The following is a 19655-nucleotide window of genomic DNA, read 5'->3' as shown; positions in this document are numbered from 1 at the left end:
CAAGATATGTCCAAATGTCCCCTGACACACACTGCTTAAAATCCTTCAGTAAAACCGCCTCAAGCTATCAAATTCACCACTGTCTTTCTTAGAAGTACACCGCCTTTCACACAAAATTTATTTCTCCCAAGCAAACTCAACAAAAGTAGAACCATCCATTTTCTGAGCAGAACTAACCTTTTGCCTATGAGCCTCTATAGCCTCTATCACCAGGAACAAATTCATAAGCCTTGAACACTTTACCTTTAAAAACCTGATAATTAGAACTCCTTTCAGTAGGTAAGGCACAATAAACTTCCTGATAATCAGAACTCCTATCAGTAGGTAAGGCACAATAAACTTCCTGATAATCAGAACTCCTGTCAGTAGGTAAGGCACAATAAACTTCCTGATAATCAGAACTCCTATCAGTAGGTTAAGGCACAATAAACTTCCTGATAATTAGAACTCCTATCAGTAGGTAAAGGCACAATGAACTTCCTGATAATCAGAACTCCTATCAGTAGGTTAAGGCACAATTAACATCCTGATAATCAGAACTCCTATCAGTAGGTAAAGGCACAATGAACTTCCTGATAATCAGAACTTTTATCAGTAGGTTAAGGCACAATGAACTTCCTGATAATCAGAACTCCTATCAGTAGGTTAAGGCACAATAAACTTCCTGATAATCAGAACTCCTATCAGTAGGTTAAGGCACAATTAACATCCTGATAATCAGAACTCCTATCAGTAGGTTAAGGCACAATAAACTTCCTCATAATCAGAACTCCTATCAGTAGGTAAAGGCACAATGAACTTCCTGATAATCAGAACTTTTATCAGTAGGTTAAGGCACAATGAACTTCCTGACAATCAGAACTCCTATCAGTAGGTTAAGGCACAATTAACATCCTGATAATCAGAACTCCTATCAGTAGGTTAAGGCACAATAAACTTCCTGATAATTAGAACTCCTATCAGTAGGTAAAGGCACAATGAACTTCCTGATAATCAGAACTCCTATCAGTAGGTTAAGGCACAATTAACATCCTGATAATCAGAACTCCTATCAGTAGGTAAAGGCACAATGAACTTCCTGATAATCAGAACATTTATCAGTAGGTTAAGGCACAATGAACTTCCTGATAATCAGAACTCCTATCAGTAGGTTAAGGCACAATAAACTTCCTGATAATCAGAACTCCTATCAGTAGGTTAAGGCACAATAAACTTCCTGATAATCAGAACTCCTATCAGTAGGTTAAGGCACAATGAACTTCCTGATAATCAGAACTTTTATCAGTAGGTTAAGGCACAATTAACATCCTGATAATCAGAACTCCTATCAGTAGGTTAAGGCATAATAAACTATCTGATAATCAGAACTCCTATCAGTAGGTAAGGCACAATAAACTTCCTGAGTTGTTCCCCTATATAAACTTTGCAACCACATGGTTCACTGATCCCAATTTTGAATTGTTAGCCACCTTTTCAACACGTAAGATCTATCACCAGTTGAGGTACTAAGAGAGAGAGAGAGAGAGAGAGAGAGAGAGAGAGAGAGAGAGAGAGAGAGAGAGAGAGAGATCATTCTGTGAATCAATATATCAGCTTGAATTTCTAATTGCTTAATCCGAAGTTCTCTGTCTTTGTTTTCATTTTCAAATTATAACTTCTTAACTTCAAATCTAAATTTTAATTTTCTTTAAAAGCTTTTAATTCTCTGAGCCGAATTTCTTATTCATATTATAATTTCTTTAATGCCAAAACATTTGTTGTGTTTTTAATCACAGTTAATGCATCATCAGCCAAAATATCTTCCTCAACTATGTTAGTATTCAAAGTTTTCTTGACATCGGCTTTAAGAATACCTGATTTGATGTCAAGTTTGTAATGTTTGGCCAATTCGACCAGGTCCGTCTTTAAGCATTGAGACTTGTTCCGAAGAAGGTTGGCTAAAACACTCATCTACGCTATTAACACCATAGCGATTGTTCTCTTTACACGATATCAGACAATAAAATGTTTATCCAATAATTTTGACAAATCAGTTTGTGATCTATTACATTTCTATTTGATAGTGATTCATAAACACATGCTCATGGTAAGTCGGAATTGTGCAATCTTCTCTGCTTTTAGTCGATATTTCATATGAATCATATGGATATTTTTGTCTCTTTCACTGAAGTCAGAATTTTCAATTACACCTGCTCGGATGCCCCATCTGCTCGGATTAAGTCTCAAAGTAGAAGTATAGGGTCTGGCTCATTGCCACCTAGACCAGATTCATACCCCAATAATGCTACCAATGAGGTCATTTTTTATGCAAATTGGGTGACGCGATCCAATGATCGGCATGCAAGATGCATATCGAGGAAACAATATAACAATAAGGAACCGCTGGCGGAGCGCGATGAAACAAAAGGGTAATGTAATTGCATTCGCTATAGATTTTGTTCACTGAACTCTCAATTCATCGTTTAAAAGTTTCTTCATAATAAATTAAATTGCTTTTCAATTTTTGTTGTTTTCTTTTTTACGGTTTTATTAGCGCGTATCTTCCAAGATGTGAAACAGAGTACTCTGTGACATCAGAGGATGCAGCTGCTCGAAATCCTTTGAATGTGAAGTCAGCCTTGCATGAACTATTTTACACAATTGAGGAAAACATGGTATCTGCAAAAAGTATGTTAGTGTCAGCTATGAAGACACAAGGACTCAGCAACCAATGAGTGTATCAGACAAAAAAAATGGCCCTGTTAAAGTGTTTTAGTACTAGTACTTGCGCATTACTTGAGGAAATTATTCCGAGAAGACTTCTAAGTAGAGTGACTGCATGAATATTCTCGCTGAAGGTTGAGAGGATTTCAAATGATGTCTGACATTGTGAAACTGATGTTCATCGTTCTCGTCATGTTGAACAGTGTATTTATAAGTATTCAGGGAAGCACTATGTGCGTGGATGAGGTTTTTGACCTGATATTCAGAGACAAATCCGCCACAGATTACGTTGTAAGTGGCAAGACGGTGCCAAGTCGGGCGGAGTGTTCTGTCCTGTGTCATCAAGAGGAAGGGTGTGTGTCTATGGCGTATTCAGGTTCAGGAGAGTGTGTCCTCCACGGCGAGTTGCCACAGACTCTGACAGTGGTCAGTAAACAGGACACTGACATCTACTACCGCCAAGGTAAGATATACCTGACACTGAGATCTACTACCACCAAGGTAAGATATATCTCACACTGGCATCTACTACCACCAAGGTATGATATACGCCACACTGACATCTACTACCGCCAAGGTAAGATATACCTGACACTGACATCTACTACCACCAAGGTAAGATATACCTCACACTGACATCTACTACCGCCAAGGTAAGATATACCTGACACTGACATCTACTACCACCAAGGTGAGATATACCTGACACTGTCATCTACTACCACCAAGGTAAGATATACGCCACACTGACATCTACTACCACCAAGGTAAGATATATCTCACACTGTCATCTACTACCACCAAGGTGAGATATATCTCACACTGTCATCTACTACCGCGAGGTTAAGATATACCCCACACTGACATCTACTACCACCAAAGTAAGATATATCTCACACTGACATGTACTACCACCAAGGTAAGATATACCCCACACTGACATCTACTACCACCAAGGTAAGATATACGCCACACTGACATACTACCACCAAGGTAAGATATACGCCACACTGACATCTACTACCACCAAGGTAAGATATATCCCACACTGACATCTACTACCGCAAAGGTAAGATATACCTGACTCTGACATCTACTACCTCCAAGGTAAGATATACCTGACACTGACATATACTACCGCCAAGGTAAGATATACCTGTCACTGACATCTACTACCACCAAGGTAAGATATACCTCACACTGACATCTACTACCTCCAAGGTATAATATATCCCCACTGACATCTACTACCACCAAGGTAAGATATATCTCACACTGACATCTACTGCCGCCAAGGTAAGACATACCTGACACTGATATCTACTACCACCAAGGTAAGATATACCTGACACTGACATCTACTACCGCAAAGGTAAGGCATACCTGACACTGACATCTACTACCGCCAAGGTAAGATATACCTCACACTGACATCTACTACCTACAAGGAAAGATATACCTCACACTGACATCTACTACCACCAATGTAAGATATACCCCACACTGACATCTACTACTGCCAAGGTAAGATATACGCCACACTGACATCTACTACCACCAAGGTAAGATATACGCCACACTGACATCTACTACCACCAAGGTAAGATATATCCCACACTGACATCTACTACCGCCAAGGTAAGATATACCTGACACTGACATCTACTACCACCAAGGTAAGATATACCTGACACTGACATCTACTACCGCCAAGGTAAGACATACCTGACACTGACATCTACTACCACCAAGGTAAGATATACCTGACACTGACATCTACTACCGCCTAGGTAAGACATACCTGACACTGACATCTACTACCTCCAAGGTAAGATATACCTGACACTGACATCTACTACCGCCAAGGTAAGACATACCTGACACTGACATCTACTACCACCAAGGTAAGATATACCTCAAACTGACATCTACTACCTCCAAGGTAAGATATACCCCACACTGACATCTACTACCGTCAAGGTAAGATATACCTCACACTGACATCTACTACCTCCAAGGTATAATATATCCCCACTGACATCTACTACCACCAAGGTAAGATATATCCCACACTGACATCTACTACCGCCAAGGTAAGACATACCTGACACTGACATCTGCTACCGCCAAGGTAAGATATACCTGACAATGACATCTACTACCGCAAAGGTAAGGCATACCTGACACTGACATCTACTACCGCCAAGGTAAGATATACCTCACACTGACATCTACTACCTCCAAGGTAAGATATACCTCACACTGACATCTACTACCGCCAAGGTAAGATATACCTCACACTGACATCTACTACCGCCAAGGTAAGATATATCTCACACTGACATCTACTACCTACAAGGAAAGATATACCTGACACTGTCATCTACTATCACCAATGTAAGATATACCTTATACTGACATCTACTACCACCAAGGTGAGATATACCCCACACTGACATCTACTACCGCCAATGTAAGATATACCTTATACTGACATCTACTACCGCCAAGGTGAGATATACCCCACACTGAAATCTACTACCACCAATGTAAGATATACCTTATACTGACATCTACTACCACCAAGGTGAGATATACCTCACACTGACATCTACTACCGACAATGTAAGATATACCCCGCATTGACATCTGCTACCGCCAAGGTAAGATATACATATAATGACATCTACTACCGCCAAGGTAAGATATATCCCACACTGACATCTACTACCGCCAAGGTAAGATATATCTCACACTGACATCTGCCACCACCGAGGTAAGATATATCCTATACTGACATCTACCACCACCAAGGTAAGATATATCTCACACTGACATCTGCCACCACCGAGGTAAGATATACCTCACACTTACTTCTACCACCGCAAAGGTAAGATATATCTCACACTGACATCTTCTACCACCAAGGTAATATATACCTCACACTGACATCTACTACCACCAAGGTAAAATATAGCTCACACTGACATCTACAACCGCCAAGGTAATATATACCTCACACTGACATCTACTACCGCCAAGGTAAGATATACCTGACACTGACATCTACTACCGCCAAGGTAAGATATACCTCACACTGACATATGCCACCACCGAGGTAAGATATATCCTATACCGACATCTACTACCGCCTAGATAAGATATATCTCACACTGACATCTACTTCTGCCAAGGTAAGATATATCTCACACTGACATCTGCCACCACCGAGGTAGGATATACCCCACCCTGACATCTACTACAACCAAGGTAAGATATACCTCACACTGACATCTGCTACCGCCAAGGTAAGATGTACCTCACACTGACATCTACCACCGCCAAGGTAAGATATATCTCACACTGACATCTGCCACCACCGAGGTAAGATATATTTCACACTGACATCTACTACCACCAAGGTAAGATGTACCTCACACTGACATCTGCTACGGCCCCACACATCTACGAGCTACCACCAAGGTTAGATATGCCTCACGCTGAGATCTTATGTATTATCTTCAGACTCAGATTATTTTGATTAAATTTTTTTCTCAATTGATTTAACAAAACCGAAAGTAATTTATAGTAAATTTATGTCGAACAACTAGGGAGTATTTCTTTATCAAAACAGGTGCGGTGCCCTTCTCGACGACGACGCCACCGACGACGACAACAGCAACGGCACCACCGACACATACCACAACATTAACAATCATGACAACGACTGAAGGTACCTTTGTGATACACGTATATGTATGATTTAAAGACATGTTATTTGCGTTTATTACAGAGCCAAAACAAACACCAATTTGCCAGTATAAAATGGTCAGCGAAAGATGAAATATTGCCTTTTCCTTCGAATTTGTAACTTATACTTGAACTCATATCGGCCAATAGGCGCTTCTATATATGTGTGCTCCTTCTCAACATTGGGACGGGTATGTAATGTTTCTGTGATATATTTATCTCAATAAGATTCTCAGCAACAAAAGTAACTGTTTTAGATGACTGTACCTTGGTACAGGTAATGTATGAAACAGAGTGCTTAAAGGAACCAGCTGCAATGTGAGAATGTCGGGATGAAAATCTCGTGCAGTAGGAGATAATCATGAAAAAGTGAAAAGTTTGTTGGACAAATTTACCAACATCTACGGTGGACCAGCATGCGATCTTTGACACACTGGGTTACTGCACATCGGAAATAAACAGTCGATTTATCCAACACAATTCGGCATCAGGATGCCACTCTTGTAAAATGACCGTCACAGAGCTGGCGTGACGGAACCGGGTAGCACTACAGTTTAACGTTCACAAGAACACAATCTGACAGCGTTGGCAACAATAAAACCATGTAAGGCACAGGTCCCATAGTGTTAGACCAGGTAAAACCACCATCATACAGGACAGGTAGATTCGAACCACCCACCTACAACAATGGTTCCAACCTGCTATTGTTGCTGCCAACACTATCCCACACGGTTCCGTATTTTCGAGTTTTTTCCCGTAACGTCGATATAATATTTAGTAATTTCAATTATTTCCTCAAAATTCGAGTCCTTTCTCGTTAATTTGATCATTTTATCATAAGTTCGATTATTTTCTCGTTATTTCAAGGTTATTTAAAGAAAGAAGGAAATTACGAGTTTTTTCTCATTATTTCAAGTATATTTAAGGAACCGAAATTTCGATTTCTTAAAATTATTGAAATGAAGAGAAGAATTCTGAAATTACGACAAATAATCAAAGTAACGAGAAACTTATCCAAATATTAAAAGTACCTAGAAATAATTGAAATTACGAATATATAATGAGACATTTTTTTTCGTTCACCGTTTAAAATTATATATATTTTTATTTGTTTGAAACACATTTTTTCAGGACTCAAATCTAAACTGAGGAGCATACCAATTAGCTGTTCAATGATAACAATGAAATGCTTATCGCATGCGTAGCAGTTTCGTCCACAGTAACAGTCCTGGCTGCTACGCCACTGACTGCAACTGCAGGCTTAACACCGATGGCAACTGCATCACCTGCAACAACTCCAGCACCGATTACAACTGGATCAACTGCAACAACTCCAACACCGATGACAACTGGATCAACTGCAACAACTCCAACAACGATGACAACTGGATCAACTGCAACAACTCCAACAACGATTACAACTGCATCACCTGCAACAACTCCAACACCGATGACAACTGCTGCTACATCTACGGCTTCTACTTCTACTACAACTACTACTACTACCACTACTACAACCACTCCAACAACTACACCCACTACGACAACACCAACAACCACTACATCGTTAACGACGACTACGGTTGCTACATCACAAAGTATGAGTCTTCTCTGTACCGATACATACTCTGAGATCATATAAATGTATTCATAAATGAATGAATGATGACTACATGAAATATAGATCCAGAGATGTCCTTGTGGACCTTAAATCGTTCGTCGAGACAAACCAGGGTAGCTTAATGCCTTTTTGTATTGGATTTAAATAGAAAGTCACACTCAAACCGTCCTTTTCTTTCAGACCACTATACTTTACCATAACCAGTGCAAAAAACATTATAATGAAACAGATTATGTTTCTAAATTGATAAAATGCTATCCATCTTCAGCCCACTTAAACGGTACTTTTTAAATACGCAAAATGGGCAAGGCGTTTTAAGTGTTTTCAAATAATCTGAATATAAGAAAGAATACGATTTATAGTGTTACAGCTTTATGGGATCATTTCAGTGAGTGAGTTTGGTTTAACGCCGCTTTTAACAGTATTCCAGTTAAATCACGGCGTGTCAGCTTAATGTGGGAGGAAAGCCCGAAGTGATGCAGGTCTCAGACGTTTACCACTTCGGTGAAACCAACGAGCACGGGTATGGTGCTGACAAACCTAGAAACAGAATCAGGGCGAACCGGGATTCGAACAATCAATCATTGGTTTCTGGCGTGCCCAAGGGACGCAACTCTGCACAGCGAATTGCGACTTAGAAGACTGGGCCACCCATGCCTCCGAATCATTTCAGAAACAAGACAAGAACCATACGCAGTACCGTTCACAGAGAACACATTGCCATGTTTTCGATCTCCCTTTTTGGACATGTATGTGCAATTGCCATTACTTCATCAGCTTTATTTCGGTAATTGCACATTGTTTTCCTCGACTGCGCCGAAGGATGGCCCAATCAATTTGACAACTTCCGGTTTAAAACCTTAACACGCGATCTCTGTAGAAATTATTGTCGTCGTCTTCAGCCTGAAACAAGTGCTTAAGCGATTATTCATTTCTAAATACAACATTTGCCAGAACATAAACGTGAAGCCATTTTGCTCGTCGGTCTGCGCATCCCGATGCATTGCTTTAACAGCAGATATTGGTAGGGTTCGCAAAATGTTGTAGTTGATGTAGTTGTAGTTGCCCACACATGATTCCTCTGACCTTGTCCTTATTGTAGTGGTGGAACTGTGGGCGACAGCTGTGTTGGACTACTCGTCACAGGACAACTCCGGAGACAAGTAACTACTTTTTACCTATCTTCATCTTCAATACATGAGTCGATTTCAATAACAAACATACCAGGCAACATTTATTTGTATTTCGTGTTACGGGTTCGTCCGACTTGTGACACGTGGAACATCCAGGAAGTAGCCATGTAAAACTTAAAAAGTATTCGTGTTGGCTCTATTGATGATCATTAACACCGTGAAATGAAATTCAAATACAAAAAAGCATAAAAGCATAAAAGTAACCGTTTAAAAATGCACAAATACATTGCATCGGGTTACTGAGATCTGCTTCTGAAGCAATCGCACCCTCAATGCATATACATGTGACACTAGCAATTATAAGCATTATAATCATGAGTGAGTGAATATGGTTTTACGCTGCCTTTAGCAATATTCCAGAAATATCAAGGCGGAGGACATCATGAAGTATATGTTCAGCATAAATACTAAGCATCATGGCCATACACTTTTCCAACAAAGACCCAAGCACTCTTCATGTCCATGAATTACAAAAAAAGGCCGATTTATGGCAAATAGTCAGCAAAAGTCCGTTAACAATAATGAGAATAATGTCTGAACGTTCATTGAATAAAACATATATAGTTGAAGTACCAACAAGATCAACACACTATACTGCAAGCACACAATCCTTTGTTATTTTTCAAGGGATGAATAAGTCCCTCTTATGCAATACATAGATTGATATTGTTTTGATAAGCGTGAGTGAGTGAATATGGTTTTACGCCGCTTTTAGCAATACTCCAGCAATACTCCAGCAATACCACGGCGGGGGACACCAGAAATGGGCTTTGCACATTGTACCTATGATGGGAATCGAACCCGGGTTTCGGCATGACGAGCGAACGCTTTAACCATTTGGCTACCCGACCTTCCCTAAGCGTGAGTGAGTTGGTATTAATGCCATTTTTGAACATTATTTCAGATCTTGTACGTCAGCTTTATATGAAAGGAAAGCCCGAGGTGTGGCAGGTTTCAGACGTTTACCACTTCGATGAAACCCACGAGCACGGGCATGGTGCAGACAAACCTAGAAACATAATCGGGGCGAACCGGGATTCGAATCCATGACAATGTTTTTGGCACAACTTAGGGATTTTGACACTACACGGCGTATTGTCCAGATCACCCCTCCTTATGCCCATGTAAGACCCTCACCGACACATGTGGTCTATATGAAGAGTGCATTAGTTTTCTTACATGTGTTTGTTTGATTGCTTTTTTTAACGCCTCACTTAGCTATATAACGTTTGCCAGCAAATAATCGAGTCAAGATGAGACAAGCCAAATGAATGATTGACATTATGAACAGCGATACGAGACAACAAAGTCACCGATACTAAAACATTATCCATTAAATTTTAGTGCCACCCGTGCTTGGTCGCAATTTGGACTGAAATCTATACACAATGTTACGACTGTATCTGACCAGTGAAGATCCGGGTTAGAATGGGTCTTCAGCAACCCATGGTTGTTGCAAGAGGCGACTGACGGGACCGCGTTGCCAGTCTCGTTGACTTAGAGGATGCATGTTATCGCATCCCGATAGTGTAGAGAAATGCTCATGATGTCAATCACTGGACTGTCTGGCCCCGAATCGATTATTTACAGACTAAATGACGTTTCATATTTGTCAGCAACGCCGCAAGCCAAGTGATTGGAGAGCCCGATGTGCCAGACTACGGCCACAATGTCAAAGCATGGGCACAGTCCAATATTTACCAGTTAAATTACGAGCAGTATGTGAAGGTAAGAAAAGATATATCAGCATCTACAGGTTATTTCGCTCTTTGTTATTTGAAACGACAACAATATCTAAGAGTTGTGCTTTCAAGGATGTTACTGGAAAGCTACATACATATATATATGTAAATGCCCTTTTGAGACAGTGGCTAGGTAACTGAGAAACTTTTCTGCAGTTGCAGTATGCCAGGAGACTCTACATCAAAGAAGTGCACGTGTATGAGACGTACCGCGCAGGCGCAACCTGGTCGGTGCAGGTCATGAAGTCTTCTGGGGCATATCACACTATGTATCACTCGAACCGGTTATATAGGCTACAGTCAATCCGAATCTTCAAGCTCGCTCTAAACAATGTAAGAAAACTCTCTCTCTCTCTCTATCTCTCTCTCTCTCTCTCTCTTGCTTGGCACATCGATAGATCTTATATTTTTCAATATTCTCTATCTCTTCGTAATTTTATAGCCAGAGGTAGATCCAGTGCCGCGTGAGCGCAATTCTCGCACAACCTTCACTTTTCCGATCTTAGGAAAATATGCGTCAGAAAAAAATCGGCATCCAGAGGGCAGCCATACAAGATAATAAGAACAGATGATCTTCATCTTGAAAATCTTATATATGACACACATGGAATCTGCGTCAATAACAATGCTATGAGCCACTTTTGAATTAGGAGATAGACATAGTGTGTTTTCAATGTAGATCTAGGTTACCTGTAGATTTAACCGCGCTGAATTGAACTTGAAACCGAACGCGCAGCGTGAGGTCTCAAATGATAAATGTAGCGTGGTTATATCTACCGGTAACCTCGCTCTACATTGAAAACACAGTATGTTTATCTCCATTCTGCCGTGACTAAATAAAACTCTTTGGTGTTGGCAAATATACTGAGTGAAGCGGCATGGGTTGAGTCCAGTGTATTGAGTGGGTTATTGATTACGGAATCGTGCACCGAACAAAATACATGTATGGCGCTGTATATACTCAACCAGTTTGTTTACACCGTCATACTTCACTTGAACATATGGCAGGCATTGAAAGCATATAATCACGCAACTTGGTAAACTAACATGAGGTGGGCATACCTATAGAAAACAAAGCAAGTTTTGCAAGGCTTTCGCTCAACATCGTGCGTCACCATTATGACGCCATATCGCTCATTGTGACGCAAACGATATGACGTCACAGTCGTAAATAGAAAAGCTCCAAAAATCCAAGCTCTCTGTTGTCTCCAAGACTAAGATGCATTCTCTTTGTAGATTTCTGCCGTGTTTTCTGCACGAACTGTATTGCCACGCATCCTTTGAATATTGTAGTAACCGCATCTGTGCATTGTGTAACCTGTAATTGTAGATATAATTATTTAAATACGCCTACTGACAATGACTGAAAATAGTACTTTTCTATGAATATTAGCTTCCGCGGTGATGCGGCCGTCAAACCAGCTGTTTCAATCAGAAGGGTTTTATTGTTATTTAATAGCCTCAGATTGACCAATCGGAATCGAGTACATTCCAAATTCATGGTAGAATAATCGATTACCATCTGTTGATTATTCATATGATATATACATCTAAAATCACTTTGCGTTTCTGTTTTTGCAGAGCATATTTATTTACGACAAGTATTTACCATTGCGGGAGATATCGATGACGTTGTCCTCTTGTTGATTGTTGTTTCTTCGCTCACATTAACGATGCCTACTCTTTCAGGCGCTGAGTTTTACGTCTGACGTCATCAAGATATGGGTGGATCCTTATTTTGCGGGAGGAGCTACAGAGATAGACGCTGTCAAAGTTGTGGGAATGACCGATCCTAATCAGCAATAGACAATATTTCCTGAAACGCAATGCAAGACTTGCCTGGGCGCTAATTGTGATCACATGGGAGTGTATTTCACGGTCTGGAACTGGACACCAAGAAATCATATTGACTTTTCACTGTATATAACATGAATACTTTTCTTTTTTTCCTCGACCCAATAGTTTTAAAAAGGTCAAGGCATTAACCTCTGCTCTTTCATAAAATATCTCGTATGGTCAATATTTAAAATTATAAAAACAAAAGTAGGGGATACCCGGAAATAATTTAAGTGAGTGAGTGAGTATGGTTTTACGACGCTTTTAGCAATATTCTAGCAATACCACGGCGGGTACACCAGAAATGGGCTTCACACATTGTACACATGTCTGGAATCGAAGCCGGTTCTTCGGCGTGACGAGCGAACGCTTTAACCACTAGGCTACCTGACCGCCCAGGAAATAATTCAAAATGTCCACAATTGTAAGAGATATTCGTTTCTAGTAATAGTTGTATGAATAAGGAACGACTTGGGAACACATTACGGCCGCTAGTGAAGAATGACAGTAGAAGTTATGACAGCCAATGACCTTGAAGGACGATTAGGGGGAGATAGGGAATTTCAAAATTGACTTTGATGGATCAGTTGTGCGTAATACCGCCACGATTTGTTAAACAATTACTCACTTGCCGAGGCGTTCAACGGATGAGTCTCTCAATGGCGATTTTTTCAGCCACTCCTCAAAGTTCAGCCAACGCGGTCGGCGACCTATGACGTTGACGCACATGTTTTCCTATCATGTCCCAGACGTGTTCAGTGGGAGAATGTCCTGGCTCATTGATGGCCATGGCATTCTGTGAACATTGCGAATTCGTGCACGGTAAGAACGGGCGTCGTCGACCCACACGACTTGCAAATTGGACAACAAAGGGTGCCAGTATGTTGTCCTGATAGTACTTCCAGTGACCTACTTGCATAATATGGCGTGGGGATCGGTCAGTCATAGTGCATCTTCCCGAGGCAAGTGAGTTAACTGACTATAAAAGTCCAGTTGCCACCCTTGCCAAACTAGGCTGGTATTATGGAGTTACATTTTGGCTGGACTAACGAGTCTATGCATAGTCCAATCAAAATCGCGCACCGAAATCGAGATCTGGTTCGTAAAGTGTCATGCAGATTTCGGTCGACTGCAGGATTTGCAAAGCATGTGCACTGCTAACTCGTTGTCAACAGATATTTTCTAAATCTTTTCATGTTTTTAATCAAGGTGCTACGTGATTTGATGCACTTTGCGATGTAAGACTCGTTTTATCACAATATAGATCTTGATTATCGATCAGATCGTCTTGACTGGGCGCCACCGTTTTGTTTGAAGCAAAAGCAAGTGATACGAGAGGTTGAATCTCATTGGTCCATAGGAGAGGCATAGAAAGGACATTACTCGTAACAGCCACTAGTGGCGCTACGATCGAGCCCAGGAATTCCAGCCTAGTTCGGCAAGGGGGGAAACTGGACTTTTAAAGTCAGTTAACTCTCTTGCCTCGGGAAGAGGGTCATCGTGATGCCACACACAACATAACCTATCCACCGCCAAAATCTGTCATGAGGTCTCAGGTTGACATTGGCGTGACGTTCATTTTACACGTCGCCATGAATGAAATACAAAGTGAACTGGGACTCGCCTGACGACATGACACAAGCCTAGCGACGATAACAGGTGTCAACGTTTGTCGGCAACATGACGATTTGTAAGGGGCGGCACGGCACGGCCAAGACGTCGTGGTCGACGAACATGAGCTGCGTGTCCCGTAACTCGTACTCCGGTAGCCTGATGAAAGTTTGTAGCAATTTCATTCGCCGTTTGAGCTCGCTTTCGAAGAGCCTGGTTTCGGATCAATCAATCCTGTACTCTTGTCGTTGACCTGGGACGCCCTGAAATCGGTCGATCGTCAACATTGTGGGCTTGCTGGTACCTATTCCATTGTCTGCTTATCACAGACTCTGAAACATTGAATGTTTTAGCCACTGAACGCTTACATCTACGAGTTTCCAGTATTCCGATAGCCCGTAGACGCCCCGCGCGTTGCCACGCAGCATCACTTACACAAACAATGAATAAAAATCAAGTAAATCCCAACGGTATGGGGGCACAGGTGGCCCAGTCGTATAAGGCGGCGCATTCCTTTGGCACGCCAGAAACGTATGATTGTTGGTTCGAATCCCGGTTCGCCCCCATTATGTTTCTAGGTTTTTCAGCACCATACCCGTGCTCGTGGATTTCGCCGAAGTGGTAAACGTCTGAGACCAGCACCACTTCGGGCTTTCCTCCCACATGAAGCTGACACGCCGTGATATAACTGGAATACTGTTAAAAGCGGCGTTATATCCAACTCACTCACTCACTCACCCAACGGTGTGGTCATCAGAATCAATTAGATTAACAGAAATCATGATCTACAGAGGTTAATCGACCTTATTTGATAGTGTCAAAATCAGGAAAGACACCCTTCGCACGTGCGTGATGCTACAGCGTGGGACACGTGCGAACTAGAGGATGTGGTTTGGAGTTATGTTTTACGGGCGTAACTGTTCTTGCATAGGATGTTTGTCGTCAACACCTATCCTTGTTCTTATAATTGATATTTATATCTATATTTTTTATCTACTTCATTTGAAGAGTGTATAACAAATTGTTTGTTGTTGTTGATTTTATACGGCATTATATTTCGATAGATTTTAGCCGGCATTCTCCTAACTAGGCTTGTTCATTAGCAGTTATCACGGGGTTATATGATGGGTCAATTGTATGATATTTATTTTGAAGTGAAGTTTACACGCTGTACGACTTTTCCATTGGCGAGAGATTTGTCCCAGGCTGACAGGCAGGCCATGACAATGGCAGACCTCAATCTTCTACCGCAACCAATGAATTTAAATCAGTATCTTTCAAATCACCTTTGAATGATCGGCCAACGGATTAATGACAAACTGGCACCTAATCGCCACAGGTGCAGTACGGCCAGTACGCGCGGTGGACCTATTGCCACAAACTTTTTTAATCATTCAAATCTGCTTGTTGTGAGCAAACTACAAACTCTGTTATCCAAGGGCAGTTTGAGCATATATACACCATGGGCGGATACAGCTTTTTTTAAAAGTGTGTGTTTGTGTGTGTGTGTGTGTGTGTGTGTGTGTGTGTGTGTGTGTGTGTGTGTGTGTGTGTGTGCACAATTGAGATCTATTTATTTTCTTTTGCGGTAATTTATACAGAAATAAAGATTTTCTTCGAAATAAAAAGGGGGGGGGGGGGGGGGTCCCTTAATAGGACAACGCACCTTGCCTACTTGTTTATTGAATGTTTGTATGATACATTTATTTCCACCTGTCATCTTAAACTCCATATTTATATGCAAGTGATGCAGGTCTCAGAAGTTTACCACTTGGGTGAAACCCACGAGCACGGGTATGGTGCTGACAAACCTAGAAACATAATTAGGACGAACCGGGATTCGAACCCACAATCATTTGTTTCTGGCGTGCGCAAGGGACGCAACTCAGCACAGCGAATCGCGGCGCCTTAGACGACTGGGCCACCCGTGCCCCTTTGACTCCGGAAAAGGAACCCCAAAACCAGACAAGTCGTTTAATGTTTGTTTTGTCCTTTTTGTTGCATTGAATGTATATAATTAGCTAACTAGCATGTAGTATTTGTAAGAAATAATCTTTGTTCAGACATGTATTTATAAAAAAAACCATTTTATTCTTTTCATTGTCCATATCCTTGTATTTGTAAATAAAGGTTTTATCTCTTGAAATGGGGTTTAGCGTCTTTTTCAAGATTTATGCATTTATGTATCGACGTGTGTGGGTGGCTGCTTGTACTAGTCCTGACTAATTTACAGTGCTAGCCCACTGAGATACCACGCAACAGTGTACCATGAATACACCACTCAGACACAGTATACTGACTCAGAGCCGACCAGCCCCTTAATGCGGAGACCAAGGCAGGGTAACAACAAGTACCATCTATTAATGTCTTTTGGTGTGACGCGGCCAGGGGATCAAACCACCGACGTCCCGCTACCCGGACATACGCTCTATCCACTCGACCACGATCCTGTGAATGAAGGGGTGGAGGCAGATTATTTTGTAGTATCACAGAAGATGTAAGCTCTCTGACTATATCGAGACACGGCCACGTTCATGTCGTCAATAAAACTTGATAAACTCCATGTGCACTCATTTTATCATATGCATCGTTTGAAAAGTTGTGTACTGTCTGATATGCTTAACCTGTATTCCAGTGAGCACCTGTGGAATGCAGATGTTCCATGTGTCATGGAGGAGTAACGCTTTTGTGTAGTGCTGGATGTTGTTGAGAAGCACCTGGCCTCTGCACCACTGGGATTAGCCTTTTGTCTACGCCATGCAATTAGTAGGCAACTCATTAGTGATACGAGGAAACGTAGTGTTGACAAGGTTAAGGTACGGGTAGTTAAGTGCAGGAGAAGGTTCCACAGACCATGGGTTCGAATTCCAGATTCCCCGTTGATTGGCGTAAACATCTATGACGTTTGGCCTTCTTCCCTGTTAAGTCAAAACGCCGTGGTATAACTCGCATACTGTTTAAAATGGCGTTAAACCATTTCACTGGGTTTCTTGTTGATGATTCTATTCGTAAACACAATTTATACTCACCACAGTTTTTCCTTGTAATTCTCCCTCAGTGGGAGTGTGTCTGTCATATTGGCAGATAAGAGGAGGGGCGGTCGGGTAGCCTAGTGGTTAAAGCGTTCGCTCGCCATGCCGCAGACCCGGGTTCGATACCCGTACAATGTGTGAAGGCCATTTCTTTGTCCTCCACCGTGATAGTGCTAGAATATTGCTAAAAGCTGCGTAAAACCAAACTCACTAACTCACCTACTGAAAGAAAGACGACACGGCCGGCTCAGCCGTTTACGGCGCCACGATTCGATGTGCAGTGGTATGTATAACACTACAGTGGTATGTATAACACTGCAATGGTATATATAACACCACAATGGTATGTATCACACTACAATGGTATGTATAACATCACAATGGTATGTATAACATCACAATGGTATGTATAATACTACAGTGTTATGTAGAACACTACAATGGTATGTATAACACTACAGTGGTTTGTATAACACTACAATGGTATTATAACATCGCAAAGGCATGTATAACACTACAATGGTATGTATAACATCACAATGGTATGTATAACATCACAATGGTATGTATAATACTACAGTGTTATGTAGAACACTACAATGGTATGTATCATACTACAATGGTATGTATAACATCACAATGGTATGTATAACACTACAGTGGCATGTATAACACTACAATGGTATGTATAACATCACAATGGTATGTATAACACTACAGTGTTATGTATAACACTACAATGGTATGTATAACATCACAATAGTATGTATAACACTACAGTGGTATGTATAACACTACAATGGTATGTATAACATCACATTGGTATGTATAATACTACAGTTGTATGTATAACACTACAGTGGTATGTTAATGGAATTTATAACTGTGCAATGGTATGTGTAGGTAACAGTAAATAGTTTAAAATAGTTTGTGTTGCCACAGCACCTGTGTTAAAAACATTTAAGGATGGACGTTTAATTTGTTGACGTTCATCAGCTAATGAAGACAGAGCATCTTGTGATCAAATTCCATGATGCGCGAAGATCTTCATGGTTAGTGAATACTAATATTGAAAGTTACATAATGACAAAACAATCCATTTAAACACAAAAGTTTAATTATTTAATGCAAACTAAACTGAGGGACAAAAGAAACGCCAGCAAATAAATAATGGTCGTCAGTTTTCAACATACACTCTTCACAAAAAGAACCGCACAGGTAGATTTTTAGTCAATGTATTGCACCTAATAAAGTCGATATATTTAATTTAATATCACAGATACAAATATGAAATTTTGGAGCTCGATAGTCACATGTTGTCGTTGTACAAAGGCATTTAAAAAAACTGTTCATTGTCGTGGCACATAAGGCCACAAGCTGGAACACGTTGCCAGGATCATGGGCTGCTTCAAGCGCACCATCGCCAGACTTGACACACGTCACAGGCAAACTGGCAGTACTGTAGACAGGCCGAGAAGTGGAAGACCCAAGGTCACGACTTCACAGGAAGACCGGTATTTACGGGTGCTTCACCTGAAGTCCAGGTTTTAAACTGCGACATCCAGTCAGCAGAAGGAGTGAGTGAGTGAGTTTGGTTTAACGCCGCTTTTAACAGTATTCCAGATATATCGCTGCGTGTCAGCTTAATGTGGGAGGAAACCCCGAAGTGTTGCAGGTCTTAGACGTTTACCAGTTCGGTGAAACCCACGAACACGGGTATGGTGCTGACAAACCTAGAAACATAATCGGGGCGAACCGGGATTCGAACCCACAATCATTGGTTTCTGGCGTGCCCAAGGGACGCAACTCTGCACAGCGAATCGCGGCGCCTTAGACGACTGGGCCACCCGTGCCCCCGTCAGCAGAAGGACCGTTGCTAGACGACTCCGCCTATATGGCCTCCGTGACTATCGACCTTTCAAGGGCATGACGTTAACGTTTCTACACAGACGTCACATACTGAGATGGTTCAGGACTGTACAGCAGTGGCAGCAGAGAAATTGGTGAAGAGTGCTCTTCAACGACGAGAGTAGGTGCTAGCTCTGGGGTGGCATCTGCGGGGACCAGAAGACAGATCTGGTCATCATCGACGGACATCTTACTGCACTTCGTTACATTGATGAGGGACCCGTGAAGATCCGGGGTAAAATAGATCTTCAGCAACCCA

The 19655-nt window shown here is 41.4% G+C and overlaps 1 protein-coding gene across 1 annotated transcript; it reads left to right on the top strand.

Annotated features, from left to right (window-relative positions):
- Positions 1 to 2856: 2856 nt before the first annotated feature.
- On the top strand, positions 2857 to 12815 carry LOC139470335 (integumentary mucin C.1-like). Its single transcript, XM_071252712.1, has 7 exons — positions 2857 to 3166; positions 6338 to 6436; positions 7659 to 8051; positions 9177 to 9237; positions 10884 to 10995; positions 11166 to 11342; positions 12699 to 12815. Exons 1-7 carry the CDS (start codon positions 2857 to 2859, stop codon positions 12813 to 12815), a joined length of 1269 nt encoding a protein of 422 aa, XP_071108813.1.
- Positions 12816 to 19655: the final 6840 nt, after the last annotated feature.

The sequence above is a fragment of the Haliotis cracherodii genome, unplaced genomic scaffold, assembly GCF_022045235.1.
Source record: "Haliotis cracherodii isolate W230 unplaced genomic scaffold, xgHalCrac1.p SCAF_20, whole genome shotgun sequence".
Taxonomy (NCBI): domain Eukaryota; kingdom Metazoa; phylum Mollusca; class Gastropoda; order Lepetellida; family Haliotidae; genus Haliotis; species Haliotis cracherodii.
The sequence above is the reverse complement of the archived record's forward strand: the minus strand, read 5'-3'. Positions and strand labels throughout refer to the sequence as shown.